At 42.4% G+C, this 16,030-nt stretch overlaps 1 protein-coding gene and 1 pseudogene across 2 annotated transcripts in view; both read right to left on the reverse strand.

Annotated features, from left to right (window-relative positions):
• LOC309354803 (olfactory receptor 14A16-like) overlaps nucleotides 1-16,030 on the reverse strand; it is a 50,694-nt pseudogene that overhangs the window by 7,838 nt on the left and 26,826 nt on the right. The gene's annotated exons all lie outside the window — the stretch shown is intronic.
• Nucleotides 9,350-12,868, reverse strand: LOC309356061 (uncharacterized protein; the record flags this gene model as incomplete). Its single annotated transcript, XM_081887241.1, has 3 exons — nucleotides 12,823-12,868; nucleotides 10,161-12,022; nucleotides 9,350-9,355 (listed from the first exon to the last, which is right to left on the reverse strand). The coding sequence occupies exons 2-3, from the start codon at nucleotides 11,949-11,951 to the stop codon at nucleotides 9,350-9,352; spliced, it is 1,797 nt and encodes a 598-aa protein (XP_081743367.1). The 5' UTR covers nucleotides 11,952-12,022; nucleotides 12,823-12,868.

Genomic DNA, 16,030 nt, shown 5'->3' on the forward strand with positions numbered 1-16,030 from the left:
GTCTTCTCAACTTGTCTTCCTCACCTCATTGTTATCTCCATGTTGTTATTAACTGGGTGGTTTGCTTACCTAAGTCCTATGTATAGTACCACATCACAGCAAGATTTGTCTTTTGCTGTGATATATTCTGTGGTTCCACCCCTGCTGAACCCAGTGATCTACAGCATGCGAAACAAGGATATGAAAATTGCCTTGTCAAAATTATTTGCATTGATCAAAACTTCTAAGAAAGAAATCTTCCATTTTCTTCAGTAGGTGTGGATTCCCTTTCCAGAGCTACCATTCCCAGAGTGGTTTAACAATTGATCCCTCATCACACGAAACTCCAATATTGATTATTTAAGTTGCGATAGAAAAATTAGAAAATTTGCAGCTCCCGTTAGTATACTGGGTACAGGACAGGAGTCATTATCTTATCTGCATGGAAGCTTCCCTCATCCTTGGCAGTAAATCTGTTTGTTTAAGATAGCAAAACCAGAACCACCTTCATACCCTCTAAATCCCTCATGAACTTGTTGTGAACAAAGTGTATTTAAGAAATAGAAAAGGAGTTGATCTGAGCTCCAGACAAGTACTAACACTCCCAAATGTTACATTTGGACCATAAGCATGAAGATTTATGTTGCCTTGGGGCAAACCTGGAGGCACGGAAATTTTGTCTCCCACTTTTTGATCAGAGCACCTTTGCAGAAGCAGCTGTATTCCTCTACCCACATCACTGGGCCCAGAAGGTGTAATTTCTGACACTTGTTATTTTTTGCAGCAGTACAGACATTTTATTTCTTACTTTAGCATTATGAGTGAGTTAGAATATCAATAATTATGCTGCCCTGCACAACATTAACATGGTATCCTTTTCCTTATGATTGCACTAAAAAAGAACTTTGTTTTAGTCTTGTTTAGACCTTTATAATTGGGTTATACACAGAATATCCCTATTTTCTGAGGAATGTTGGATGGTATGCTATTGACATTCAGTGAATGTTATGTTATATGCTATGTTCACAGTGGTTCAATAGAAGTAAAGTTTCCCAGACCTACTAAAAGTGAACCAGAAAGTATATTCACGTAAATCTTGTAAACATGTTTCCCCCTCCCCCCAGAAGTAGAAACTATGGCCCCTGAAAGTTGATTCACTACTCTATAATTTTCAAAATAACGGTTATTAATCTTAATTTTAGAAGAATCAGCATACAATTTTTTCCAGATTAGAAGCACATGTGATTAGATTCTGAACCTGGTTCTCTGCTGACGTCCCAGTGTGCCAATCAGAGTGGGATTAGGTCCACTGGGAGGCATGGCTATATCCTCTTCTTTCATCACTTTCAAGTAGAACATATTTCTCCACAGTTTCTGTGTTGATGTGATTCTTATGTGAATGTTTGGTTGTGTGCCAACTGCAGGGACCATTGTAGCAGGGAGTAGATCTGAGAATGTCAGTGTGTGGCTGTGGACTGGGGAGACTCAAGTGGCTCTTGGTGCTGCTTTTATTGCTGCTCCTACTCCCTTCTCTTGCATCCAAAGACATGAAAGGCAAATGTAGTTATGATAGAAGCATCCAAGATAAATTATACAATCCAGGAGAAGTTATAATAGGTGGAATCTTCTCTCTAATATATACTATTTCTGAATCATTCAGCTTGAAAATAAAACCAGAAAGGCATCGTACAACTTATAAGTAAGTTATTTTTTAACTAAAAAGTAGTAGCAGAAAATGTATTCGCCATATAATGATTAGGGACATAATCTGCCGCATAAGACCAGAGCAGAGTATAGGAAGCTACTAATACCGAGTCAAAGCATTGGTCTATCTAGCTCAGTTCTATCTCTGCTCCTTGGTAGTAGTTGCCCTGTGTCTCAGGAATGAGTCCTTCCCAGACCTTCATGGAGATATCGAGGATTGCATTGAAGACTTTGTGCATGCAAAGTATATGTTCTTCTATCATACTCTTGTATGAGACAACATTACAAAAAGTAGTCCCCTCCCATCTTAGCCTGCTTCTACAGAAAAGGGGAAGTTGAATTTCTATTTGTAGAGGATTTTTCAGGCATCGGGGGCTTGACTGATGAATTATTATTTTTTACAGTTCAAGGATCCCCGTCGAGCATTCATCAACATTAGCATTCTTGCTTTCTTGTGTTAGTTATTTAAGCACAAGTGACACAAACTAGCTAATAGATCAGTTATTGGTGGAATGATATATCTTCTATTTCCCCTCAACCAGTTGCCCAGCTTCTCTGTTAACTGTACAGAAGCCTTCAGATAAAACATACTACTCAGTTTTCTACTATAATAATAATAATAATAATAATAATAATTTATTATTTATACCCCGCCCATCTGGCTGAGTTTCCCCAGACACTCTGGGCGGCTCCCAATCAGTGTTAAAAACAGTACAGCATGACATATTAAAAACTTCCCTGAACAGGGCTGCCTTAAGATGTTTTCTGAATGTCAGGTAATTCTTTATCTCTTTGACATCTGATGGGAGGGCGTTCCACAGGGCGGGCGCCACTATCGAGAAGGCCCTCTGTCTGGTTCCCTGTAGCCTCACTTCTCGCAATGACGGAACCGCCAGAAGGCCCTCGGCACTGGATCTCAGTGTCCGGGCTGAACGATGGGGGTGGAGACGCTCCTTCAGGTATACAGGACCGAGGCCGTTTAGGGCTTTAAAGGTCAGCACCAACACTTTGAATCGTGCTCGGAAACGTACTGGGAGCCAGTGCAGATCTCTCAGAACCGGTGTTATGTGGTCCCGGCGGCCACTCCCAGTCACCAGTCTAGCTGCCGCATTCTGGATTAATTGCAGTTTCCGGGTCACCTTCAAAGGTAGCCCCACGTAGAGCGCGTTGCAGTAGTCCAAGCGTGAGATAACTAGAGCATGCACCACTCTGGCGAGACAGTCCGCGGGGAGGTAGGGTCTTAGCCTGCGTACCAGGTGGAGCTGGTAGACAGCTGCCCTGGACACAGAGTTAACCTGCGCCTCCATGGACAGCTGTGAGTCCAAAATGACTCCCAGGCTGCGCACCTGGTCCTTCAGGGGCACAGTTACCCCATTCAGGACCAGGGAATCCTCCACACCTGCCCGCCTCCTGTCCCCCAAAAACAGTACTTCTGTCTTGTCAGGATTCAACCTCAATCTGTTAGCCGCCATCCAACCTCCAACCGCCTCCAGGCACTCACACAGGACCTTCACCGCCTTCACTGGTTCTGATTTAAAGGAGAGGTAGAGCTGGGTGTCATCTGCATACTGATGAACACCCAGTCCAAACCCCCTGATGATCTCTCCCAGCGGCTTCATATAGATATTAAAAAGCATGGGGGAGAGGACAGAACCCTGAGGCACCCCACAAGTGAGAGCCCAGGGGTCTGAACACTCACCCCCCACCACCACTTTCTGGACACGGCCCAGGAGGAAGGAGCGGAACCACTGTATGACAGTGCCCCCAGCTCCCAGCCCCTCTAGACGGTCCAGAAGGATGTTATGGTGGATGGTGTCAAAGGCCGCTGAGAGATCCAGCAGAACTAGGAAACAGCTCTCACCTTTGTCCCTAGCCCGCCGGAGATCATCAACCAGTGCGACCAAGGCAGTTTCAGTCCCATGGTGAGGCCTGAATCCCGATTGGAAGGGATCCAAATGGTCCGTTTCCTCCAGGCGTGCTTGGAGTTGTTCAGCAACCACCCGCTCAATCACCTTGCCCAAGAATGGCAGATTTGAGACTGGGCGATAGTTGGCCAAATTGGCCGGGTCTAAAGATGTTTTTTTAAGAAGCGGTTTAATGACCGCCTCTTTCAGCGGGTCTGGGAAGGCTCCCTCACAGAGGGAAGCATTCACCACCCCGCAGAGCCCATCGCCCAGCGCTTCCCGGCTCGCTTTTATCAGCCAGGATGGGCAAGGATCAAGGAGACAGGTGGTCGGTTTCACTCGTCCAAGCAGCCTGTCCACATCCTCGGAGGTAACAGATTGGAATTGATCCCATATAACAGGACCAGACAGAACTCTAGCACTCTCCCGCCCTGGCCCTGCTCCCACGGTGGAGTCTACCTCCTTCTGAATCTGAGCGATTTTATCTGCAAAAAACTTTGCAAAAGCATTGCAGGAGATCTTGGGGTCCCTACCAGGCCCCGGTGGTACAGGTGGTTCCGATAAACTGCGAACCACCTGAAAAAGTCTCCTGCTGCTGTTTTCTGCAGACTGCAGACTTCTACTACTCAAATGGGCAACCCTACAACCTCATATATAATTCTTTTGTCATTTGAGTGGGGGATCAGGTGTTCAGGTGTTCAGCAACCTTTCAGGGTGTAAGATTAGTGCAAATAATCTCTGATAGAAGGCCTTATGACTCACTGTCAATCTCATTGCAGTCCAGTGCTTAAAAATTATCAGCCAGTCCTCTCGCTGATTTTTGCCATTCGTGAGATCAATAAGAACCCCAAACTCTTGTCTAATGTCTCTCTGGGTTTCAACATCTATGACAACCTGTTTGATGCACGCAGCACATATGAGAGCTTGCTGGACCTACTGTTCACACAACAAATGAATGGAATTAATAATAATAATAATATGAATGAGGACGTGTTGTCTGTCATTGGAGGTCTCACTGTAGAAGATGCCAACCAACTGGCCACCATCTTGGATCAATACAAGATTCCTCAGGTATGTATGTGATCATATACAAACTGGAGGCAAGGATCAATAGATCTCTTATCTGTCACTTAGCACTCTCATTGTAGAAGATGTAAAGCAGATTTCACCATTTTGAATCTGTACAAGATCCCACAGGTATTTGTAAGCATATATTTTCGGTGATTTGTAATTAACCTCCCCCCCATACATACACCATGGAGGTTCTGAATTTATTTTGTTTTACTGAATCAATCAGGTTTGGTTAGGAACATTACAGCTAATCTGCCACACTCTCATTTAAACGATATGTATTGTAAAAGTTGTACTATTAGATGAATTATTTTAATCATGTTGAAGGGAAGAATAGGGCCGTGCTGTAGTTTGGCCCAACCCACTGCTATTTATGTAGTGGATGGAAGCAACTGGAACATCCAAGTTTCCAAATCCTGGGAGATCCTTCCTGTATAAAATATGTCTCACTTTACTGATCGTACCCCTGAATCATGGTAAGTAATGGGTGTGTGGTGGTACAGAGATGACCAGTGGAAATAGTTCTGTGTTCAATGAGTCTGACTTCAGTGACACGTGCATAAGTTTACAGACTAAAATGTTTAGTTGGGAATCATATACTTTGGGGAAATACTAGATTTTGTTATTTTTCCGAGATCTAAGCAGCCATGTTTCCCCCATCAGCTCACTTATGGTGCATATGACACAACACTCAAGGGTAAAACTAATTTCCCTTTCCTCTACCGGATGACTCCAAGTGAAACCATTCAGCCCAATGCAATTGTCCAGCTGCTCCTACATTTCAAATGGACATGGGTTGGCCTCTTTGTTTCAGATGATGATGACGGAGAAACATTTTTGCAGATTTTAACACCTCTACTTGCCCACAATGGCATTTGTGTTGCCTTCTCACACAGGGTAGAAAACCTAAAACGTAATTCAGAAAAAGACGTGTCAAAAATAGGGTTGCTACTTTTAAGAGATGTCAATGTGCTTGTGGTCAGTGGAAATTCCCGCTCTCTTTGGAATTTAATAACCAAAATAGAGCATGCTGAGTTCTTCAAGACTGACAACTTTGCAAAAGTTTGGATTATAACTGCTCGGTGGGATTTCAGCCAACAACGTTTCTTCAGATTCCCTACAGCTACTTTCAGTGGCACCTTGTATTTCTCAGCCCACAGAGATCCAGTGCCAGAATTCCATGATTTTCTCAAGAACATAAAGCCTGATCCGTCACTGATGCACTTCCTTTGTATATTCTGGCGATTTCTATTTACCTGTACTTTTCCCAATGAAAACTTTGCACATTGTGAATATGGAAAAAGGTGTACAGGAAAGGAGGAACTGGAAACAACATCTGTGATTATGTTTGAGATAGATATGACTGGGGAGAGCTATAGTGTCTACAATGCTGTCTACGCTATAGCACATGCTTTACATTCCATTCATGGGTCAAGACAAAGAACAAGGCTGCAAGGAGGCACAACAAATGTTCAGCCATGGCAGGTAAGCTCTATTATTCTAATGAATTTCTTGTCAAAGATGAAATCTGACTTTTAGAAGACATCTGAAGCCTACCCTGTTTAGGAAAGTATTTAATGTTTGGTGTTTTATCGTGTTTTTAATATTCTGTTGGGAGCTGCCCAGAGTGGCTGGGGAAACCCAGCCAGTTGGGCGGGGTATAAATAAATTAATAGTAGTAGTAGGAAGAAGAAGAAGTCTGATGACTAATGTTATATCAGGAGTTGACTCATTGAAATTAAGGGACATTACTATCTTAGGACCATTAATTTCCATGAAACTACTTTGACTACAATTTAGTTGGATATGACACTAAAACTTTATATATTATTACAGACAAGAAACATCTGGAGAGCTTTGGGTGGAGGACTAAATAAAAAGAGTGCACAATGGTGCACAGTGTATGATAGTAAACCCATAGAAACATGAGCATCTATGCCCTGTTTCTCTATTATTGTCTGCAAGTCACATTCGGCACCATTCTGAGTGATTACACAATCCTCAGGAGTGTCTTTTAATGGAACACATGGAACTGTCTTAGCAAGGGAGAGGCAGGAAAGTACTATTGAATAAATGGACTCCTGCTGTCCAGATCCAACTCCTTCTTGTATTCCATAGACTCACACTGGGCAAATGCTTCTGGCATTGCAAGGGTTTGAACTAGATGACCCTCATGGTCTGGTCAAATTTTACAATCCTATGATTCTATGATCTTAAGCTGACTAAGAATTCATACTTTTGAAAGGAAGTCAGCTGAAAAGAAGCTGTGGAGAACTCCTTGCACCCCAGATTTATAATATTCATGTCTAATTGCAAAATGTTATACAACAGAGTAGTAGATTAAACCAGTTTAGGATAACAGATTAATTGTATCCTATGCCAATTTAGCTCCATGCTGCCCTGAAAAGCATCTGCTTCAATAATGGTGCTGGACATGAAATCTTGATTGAAAATGGAGAGGTTTCATCTGGTTACTATGATATCTTCAACTGGTTTGTTTTCCCCAATCACTCTGCTCTGAGAGTTCAGGTGGGGGGGAAATCAGCAAGTCAAAAACTCAAAATTATGGAGGATGCCATTTTGTGGAACAAACGATTCCAACAGGTAGGAATACAGATACCAGCAGGTATACACATCTGTATGCAAATGAGTTGTCTGAGGCACAACAGAGCTGGGTTAATGGCTGAGGTCAGCACAGCCCTAGCTAAGCTGGGAAAGATCCACTGAATTCAAGCTTTATCATCCCAGTGGATCTTGCATTTGAATCAAGCTGTTAATGTCATTATTGCTATATAAAATACTTGAGGTTTATGATGTGTGAACTGGGTAACTATTTCAATACTGAAATCTCCCCATATAGTTCAGGGTTGGGAATTATTTAACCTTAGGCTTTCATGCCCCCTCCCACAACCCAATTAACAATTTATTTGTGGATCAAGAATTTCCCCTGCCCTCTGTTTCTCTCCCCAGCTGATACCATCAACATTTCATGGATCCTGAAGGCCACTGAGCCCACTCAGGGCTGCCTGGGAGTGGAACCCAGCCAACAGAATGGCTGAGAGAGATCATCAGGGGGTTTGGGCTGGGTGTTCATCAGTATGCAGATGATACCCAGCTCTACATCTCTTTTAAATCAGAACCAGTGAAGGCGGTGAAGGTCCTGTGTGGGTGCCTGGAGGTGCCTGGAGGATGGGTGGTGGCTAACAGATTGAGGTTGAATCCTGACAAGACAGAAGTACTGCTTTAGGGGGACAGAAGGAGGCAGGTATGGAGGACTCCCTGGTCCTGAATGGGGTAACTGTGCCCCTGAAGGACCAGATGCGCAGCCTGGGAGTCATTTTGGACTAGCAGCTGTCCACGGAGGGGCAGGTCAATTCTGTGTCCAGGGCAACTGTTTACCAGCTCCATCTGGTACACAAGCTGAGACCCTATCTGCTCACAGGCTGTCTCGCCAGAGTGGTGCATGCTCTAGTTATCTCCTGCTTGGACTACTGCAATGTGCTCTACATGGGGCTACCTTTGAAGGTGACCCGGAAACCACAACTAATTCGGAATGAGGCAGCTAGATTGGTAACTGGGAGTGTTCGCCGAGACCAGATAGCACCGGTTTTGAAAGACCTACATTGGCTCCCAGGACGTTTCCTAGCACAATTCAAAGTGTTGGTGCTGACCTTTAAAGCCCTAAACGGCCTTGGCCCAGTATACCAGAAGGAGCATCTCCACCCCCATCATTCAGCCCAGACACTGAGGTCCAGCACGAGGGCCTTCTGTCAGTTCCCTCACTGCAAGAACTGAGGTTACAAGGAGCCAGGCAGAGGGCCTTCTCAGTGGTGGTGCCCGCCCTGTGGAACGCCCTCCCATCAGATGTCAAAGAAATAAACAACTATCTGACATTGTAGGCAGCTGTAGGCAACCCTGTTTAGGGAAGTTTTTAATGTTTGATGTTTTATTCGGTTTTTAATATTCTGTTGGGAGCCACCCAGAGTGGCTAGGAAAACCCAGCCAGAAAGGGCAGGATATAAATAATAAATTGTTGTTGTTGTTGTTGTTGTTGTTGTTGTTGCTCCATTCCTGTCAGGAAGTATTATTTCTTTATGTTTTATGTATGGGGGGGGGGAGAAATACCTTGCTGACCACATTTCTTCAAATGTTAGTTAAAAAGCACTTGGAACTCCTTTTTGTGACACTTTGAAGTCTATTCAAATGAAATATAATTTGGCTCTAATTTTAAAAGTCTTGCATCCCAGCAGGATCTGGGATCCCTCAGAATTTCCAAGCTGTCAAGTAAAAATATAGCAATACTAGTTAATATAAAATGTTTAGTGCTACCTATCTCTGAATTTTATTTCATTCATTAAATGATAAGGTACCACCACAGTCGAAGTGTGTCGAGGGCTGCCATCAGGGACACAGCAAGATAGTTCGGAAGGAGGAACCACCTTGCTGTTATGACTGTGCTCTGTGTCCAGAAGACATGATAGCCAATGAGACAGGTATGTGACAGTGCACATTTCTTTAGCTTGGGAATATTTAACAGTGAGTGCTTATTTTTAACATTATAAAATCAATCTTTAAATTGATCTGTAATCTCATATCACTTGAACCCATTAGAGTGGATATTATCAAGTGGTAAACTTAATGTTACATGATAATACACTGAACATTTGATTTGTGGTCATGTAAAATAATACTCACATCTGGGTTAATATATTCAAAAAAGTGGATGTAAGTAATTACACTTTCTATCAAAGAATGGTATTGCAGCATGCCATCCCTGATCTCCAAGTGGTGTAGATTCTAGGGGTCTGAGAGGTTTACACAGGATTTTGTTTCATCAGAATGAGGGACAGTGGAGACTGTAGTGTCTTTAGAATTTATGCTTTATGTTGGTTTAATGTGAATGATTTTTTGGACTAGGTGGAGCCTGAGGTTTTGTTTACTTCTTAACTGATGGTTCTGAATATTGCCTTGTTTAGTATTTGATTATGATTTTTTTTTCTTAATGGATGTTATGTTATGTGAAATATTAATGAATTATATGATTCCTCCCAATTCCCCACCCCCAAGGTATGATATACTGTAAATATATATATATATATATATATATATATATGCAGGTTTTGGTGTCCTCGGGTGTCTTCCCGTGTAAAAGTTGGGGTGTCTAGGCGACGTTTCGACGAGGTCTCACTCGTCATCTTCAGGCTGGTGCTTTCGGCTTCTTGTTACTGGAACAGAGCAGGATCTCAGTGTTTGAGTTCCTATAAATACTGTTGAGGGGGTGTGGTGTATAGCCTCCAATGTTCTGGGCAGAGAGGAAGTTCCCAGGCTAGTGTGCCTTTTCTTCTTTTGTTCCTTAATTACTTGAGGGATATCTTGAGTGATTTCTTGAGTGATATCCTGAGTACCACTTAGGTGGGTCATTAGGTGTGGATTAGTTGCTAAAGTCTTTGTGTCTTGACCTCTTGAACTTTGTGAAGAGTTTTTCTGAGAAGATGGCTGTACTGCACTTAGTTGTGCTCTGGCTTGGCTTCGTGTATAGGGGCGAGCTGTGGTTTTGTGGCCTGTGTCAGCCAGATCTGTGTAGGGATTGCAGGGGGGTGCAGCATCCGGAGGTGCCACCATGGTTTGGCTACTGGATGGTGTCTGTAATTTATCTGTGGAGAGGGTCTGGGTTTGGGTCTGGTGTGGTTGATTGGTGATGGCGTTCTGTGTGCCTCTGGATCTGGTGTCAGTTTTTGTGGGGAGGGCTAATTTCCAGATGTCTGGCAAGCGGGATGTGTCGTCACGCTTGTTCATGTTGTGAGGGTGTTTCTCTATCTCGATGGCTTCCATGATTATTCTCTTGTGGTGATGTTCCATGTTAAAGAGCAATTTGGAATCTGCAAAATTAATTTCGTGTCCTGTTTCTTTCATGTGTTGGAAAAGAGAGGAAGTTTTTTCTTCTTTTTTGACGGCATTCTTGTGTTCTGCGATACGTGCATTTATTCGTCTGTTTGTTTGTCCAATGTACGTGGCTGGGCAGACTTTGCAGGGTATTTCATAGACCCCTTGGTTTTCCAACTGGATTTTATCCTTGGGGTTTCTGAGGATATTGGCTATTTTTTGGTTGGTGCAAAAGGCTGTTTTGATATTGTGTTTATGGAGGATTTTGCTAATTTTATCTGTAGTGCCCTTGATATAAGGAAGGAGGGCCATGCCATTGTTTTCTTCTGTGTCTTGGTTTTTGGGGGGTGTTTCTTTTTGGATTAGCTTCGTAACCCTGTTTTGCTGGTATCCATTGGCAATTAACACATTTGAGAGATTCTGTAACTCAGTTGTCAAGTGGTCTTTGTCAGCCAGGCGTTTGGTTCTGGAGATGAGAGTCTTGGCTACGGAGTTTATTTGTGCAGGGTGGTGGTGTGATTGTGCATGTAAGTAGCGGTTGGTGTGTGTTTTTTTCCGGTAGATAGTGTGTCCTAGGGAGCCATCAGGTTTTTTGTAGATTAGGACGTCAAGGAAGGGAAGTTGGTTGTTGGCTTCTATTTCCATAGTGAATTGTATTTTGGGGTGTAGGCTGTTGAGATGTGTGAGGAAGCTATCCAGTTTTTCTTTCCCGTGTGGCCAAATTACAAAGGTGTCGTCAACATATCTGAGCCAAAGTTTGGGTTTGTGTTCTGACTTGTCTAAAGCATTGGTTTCAAAGTGTTCCATGTACAGGTTTGCGATGACCGGTGAGAGGGGTGATCCCATAGGTGCTCCTTCTATCTGTTTGTATCTTTGTCCATTGTGGATGAAGTACGTGTTGGTTAGGCAGTGGTTGGTCAGGTCCAAGATGTATTCGGGGGGATTGTATTTGTTTTGAATGGCTGTCAAGGCTTCATTAATGGGCACTTGTGTGAAGAGAGATACAACATCGAAGCTCACAAGTAGGTCATTAGGATGTAGGTTTTGCTTCTTTATTGTTTCTATGAACTGGAAGGAGTTTGGAACGTGTGAAGAGATGGATTCTGCATAGGGCTGAAGTTGCTTGGCGAGAAATTTAGCGAGATTTTGTAGAGGTGAGCCTATGGAGCTGACTATTGGTCTGAGTGGTGTTCCTTCTTTGTGTATCTTGGGGAGGCCGTAGAGTTTGGGGCATCTGGATGATTTTTCTCTGGGGATGATTCTTAGCTGGATTTCTTCACTGATAGGAGAGGCTTTTATTTTGGATTTGGTGGTTTTTTCCAGATAGGTGGTGGGATCTGTTTTTATAGGTTGGTAGGTAGGATCTTGGAGTAGATTTGATAGTTTTGCTTGGTAGTCCGATGTGTTCATCACAACAGTGGCATTACCTTTGTCTGCTGGGAGAATGATTATGTTGTTGTCTTTCCTCAGGTTGGTGAGTGCTTTCTGTTCAAAAAAGAAGAAAAAACTTCCTCTCTTTTCCAACACATGAAAGAAACAGGACACGAAATTAATTTTGCAGATTCCAAATTGCTCTTTAACATGGAACATCACCACAAGAGAATAATCATGGAAGCCATCGAGATAGAGAAACACCCTCACAACATGAACAAGCGTGACGACACATCCCGCTTGCCAGACATCTGGAAATTAGCCCTCCCCACAAAAACTGACACCAGATCCAGAGGCACACAGAACGCCATCACCAATCAACCACACCAGACCCAAACCCAGACCCTCTCCACAGATAAATTACAGACACCATCCAGTAGCCAAACCATGGTGGCACCTCCGGATGCTGCACCCCCCTGCAATCCCTACACAGATCTGGCTGACACAGGCCACAAAACCACAGCTCGCCCCTATACACGAAGCCAAGCCAGAGCACAACTAAGTGCAGTACAGCCATCTTCTCAGAAAAACTCTTCACAAAGTTCAAGAGGTCAAGACACAAAGACTTTAGCAACTAATCCACACCTAATGACCCACCTAAGTGGTACTCAGGATATCACTCAAGAAATCACTCAAGATATCCCTCAAGTAATTAAGGAACAAAAGAAGAAAAGGCACACTAGCCTGGGAACTTCCTCTCTGCCCAGAACATTGGAGGCTATACACCACACCCCCTCAACAGTATTTATAGGAACTCAAACACTGAGATCCTGCTCTGGTCCAGTAACAAGAAGCCGAAAGCACCAGCCTGAAGATGACGAGTGAGACCTCGTCGAAACGTCGCCTAGACACCCCAACTTTTACACGGGAAGACACCCGAGGACACCAAAACCTGCATTCCTGTACCCGTGAAAATCTACGAAAGCATATATATATATATATATATATATATATATATATATATATATATATATATATATTGTAATAAGTCACTTGGAACCCTTCAGGTAACAAGCAACTATTAAGTCTAAGAAATGAAATAAATTACACACGCACACAACCTGAGCCTACAATGGAGTGGCTCACAGCATTCACAGCAATAAGGTCTTGCTTCTCCCATAGCCACAGACTTGGGTGGAAAAAGAAACCAAGCACAGTTCTCCCTCCCAGGATTCTGCCTGCTTCTTGTTTCCAGATTCTAGCTCTCACTCACACACAACTAGGGCCTTTGTCCTTCTCATCAATAGCCAGATGAGGGAAGGGACCCACCCATTTGTCTTCTGGCATAGAGCTACTTCCTCTGTTACCTTCATGATCCCTATTTAGGACATTACTTCAACTAGAGGTTGGCCTGGCAATTCCAACAATAGAATGCTTGCTAGATCTAAGAATTAGAAGGCACTTGGTCATATAGCCTATCCCTCCCACTGCAACCACACACACAAATCCCCCAACAACCTCACAACAGTATGGTAATGACTAAGAATTTTCCACACTGGCAAAAATGACTTGTTATCTTAGAAGTAAAAAGGGCAACAGAGTAAAAGCATCTTTATGATGAAGTGGGTACATTGCATTCAATGCAACAGGATTAATATGTGTGTTTACATTAATATGAGTTTGCAGTGGTCTGAATATATTCTGAATATAGCATTCTGAATATAAATATCCAAGATGTCTTCATAGATCTGTCTATTTAATTTTAACTAAGTTTTTTAAAATTTGTATTCATATAATAAAGAAATAACATGTTAATAGTAATAAGAGTAATAGTAATAATAACCATACCATGCACATGTACCTAAATTGTCAAATATATTAATAAATTAATCAATGTTCTAATATAACCCATTCAGTATATAAGATTGCTTCATAAACTGCAAGACCTGTGCTCCTTCACACTCCCTTTCGTATAGTCACTTTTAACTGTTTGTCCGTTTTTATATTTTAAAGTATATATGATATAATCACCTTTTAATTCCTAGTTTTTATCCCTTACCCCTTTTGGGTCCCATGTGTTCAGTTTATCTGTGTGTTTTATCTTATGCTGGTCTGGAACCAAATTAAAATTTGATACCGATAATGATTGCTTCATAAAAATCATTCTAATGAGATAAATTGCATGCATTTACCAAGAAGGCAGCTTATATGTTTCTAAAGTGGCAACCCCATAAAAGTGAATGAAGTTTGACTATGAATAATGTTGCATCTCTACAAAAGGCAAACATTGCTGTATGGATGAATAGAATATATCAAACTGTTTTGGTTCTTTTAGATGCAGATAAGTGTGTCCAGTGCCAAGAAGATCAATATTCCAATATGAACAAAAGTGAATGTATTTACAAGTCTATCACCTTCCTAACCTATGAGGAGCCATTGGGGACTGTTTTAGTTTTCATAGCTCTTTCCTTTGCTGTGGTCACAGGTATGGTGATATACACCTTTATGAAGAACTGGAATACCCCCATTGTCAAAGCCAACAACCAGAACATTACCATCACTCTTCTCATCTCCATCCTGCTTTGCTTCCTTTCTTGCTTGCTCTTCATTGGCAAACCTAGGAAGGTGACTTGCCTTCTACGGCAAACAGCCTTTGGCATCGTATTTTCGGTTGCAGTTTCTTCTGTGCTGGCAAAGACCATCATTGTGATCCTGGCCTTTCTGGCCACAAAGCCAGGCAACACAATGAGGAAATGGCTAGGGCAGAAGGTGGCAAATGCTGTTGTTCTCTCCTGCTCCCTCATCCAAGTAGGCATTTGTACCTCTTGGCTGTCAAGCTTTCCTCCATTCCCAGATCTTGACACACACTCTCTGTCTGGACACGTCATCGTTGAATGCAATGAAGGTTCAATCACCATGTTCTACTGTGTCCTTGGCTACCTGGGCTTTTTGGCCATCATCAGCTTCACTGTCGCCTTCCTCGCCAGAAAGCTGCCTGACTCATTCAATGAAGCCAAGTTCATCACGTTCAGCATGTTGGTGTTTTGCAGTGTCTGGGTCTCCTTTATTCCAGGTTATCTGAGCACAAAAGGGAAATACATTGTGGCAGTGGAGGTGTTTGCCATCTTGGCTTCCAGCACCGGCCTCTTGGCTTGCATTTTCTTCCCCAAATGCTATATCATTGTTCTAAGACCTGATCTAAACAGCAGGAAGCAACTAACAGGAAAAGGGAATTGATGATCAATTCTTATTCTAACCTTTAAATGCATTTTTGTACTGTTTACCTTTGATCCATTTCTCCATTGTCCAATCCAATTTTAAGGCACTTTAATCACTGAGCTATATTTGTAAATTAATGCTGCCTAGTGAGGTTGGTTCTGGGCAATGGGTGGGCTTAATCACAGTTGACATTTGGTTTCAGCTAGAGCCATTATGGGATGGTGCTCTTATGAACAGTTAACAAACTTCAATAATTATAAGATTACTCTTGCAGCCCTTATGAATATATGAATTCCTTTTTATGTATTTTAAATCTTTTTTAAAGTAATTTTTATAGAAGTTCATTGAAGATGCTACTGAATATCATATAACAAATGAATACCCTATAACAAGATTTATGCTGAATAAAATAAATTGTCAATAAACAGAAAAGATATATACTGTCATCAATTTCATTACTGGAGGTAACCCCACATTGCTGTTTGGGATGCTGGTAGGATTTATTAATGTATGTTGAATTGAAATAATGCAACACCAAATAATCCTATTTTGCTTTACCCTCAATGACTCACCTATGTTGGGTCAAACGTTAGGATAATGCTATGTCTTGGGGGGAAAGTACCACCCCACCTCTGTTGGCATTGAACTCCACTTGCTAGATCCAGCCACACTGCAGACAGTAAGATCGCTAATAATTCTATTTATTGGATTCTGTGATTATTACCACTTCCAGTTGAGAAGAGTGTCAAAATCAGGTCTAACTGGAGGATTTGCCTGGTAATTTTACCTAGCACAAAACAAAACAACACCTCCTTCCAAAAAATTTGAGCTATAGGGCAATTCCTCCACATAGCATATGGCAGGGACGTTCAACTCCCAAGGGACTGCAATCTACTCAC

Source organism: Podarcis melisellensis (genome assembly GCF_964234715.1).
Source record: "Podarcis melisellensis genome assembly, chromosome: 13".
NCBI classification, from domain to species: Eukaryota; Metazoa; Chordata; class Lepidosauria; order Squamata; family Lacertidae; genus Podarcis; species Podarcis melisellensis.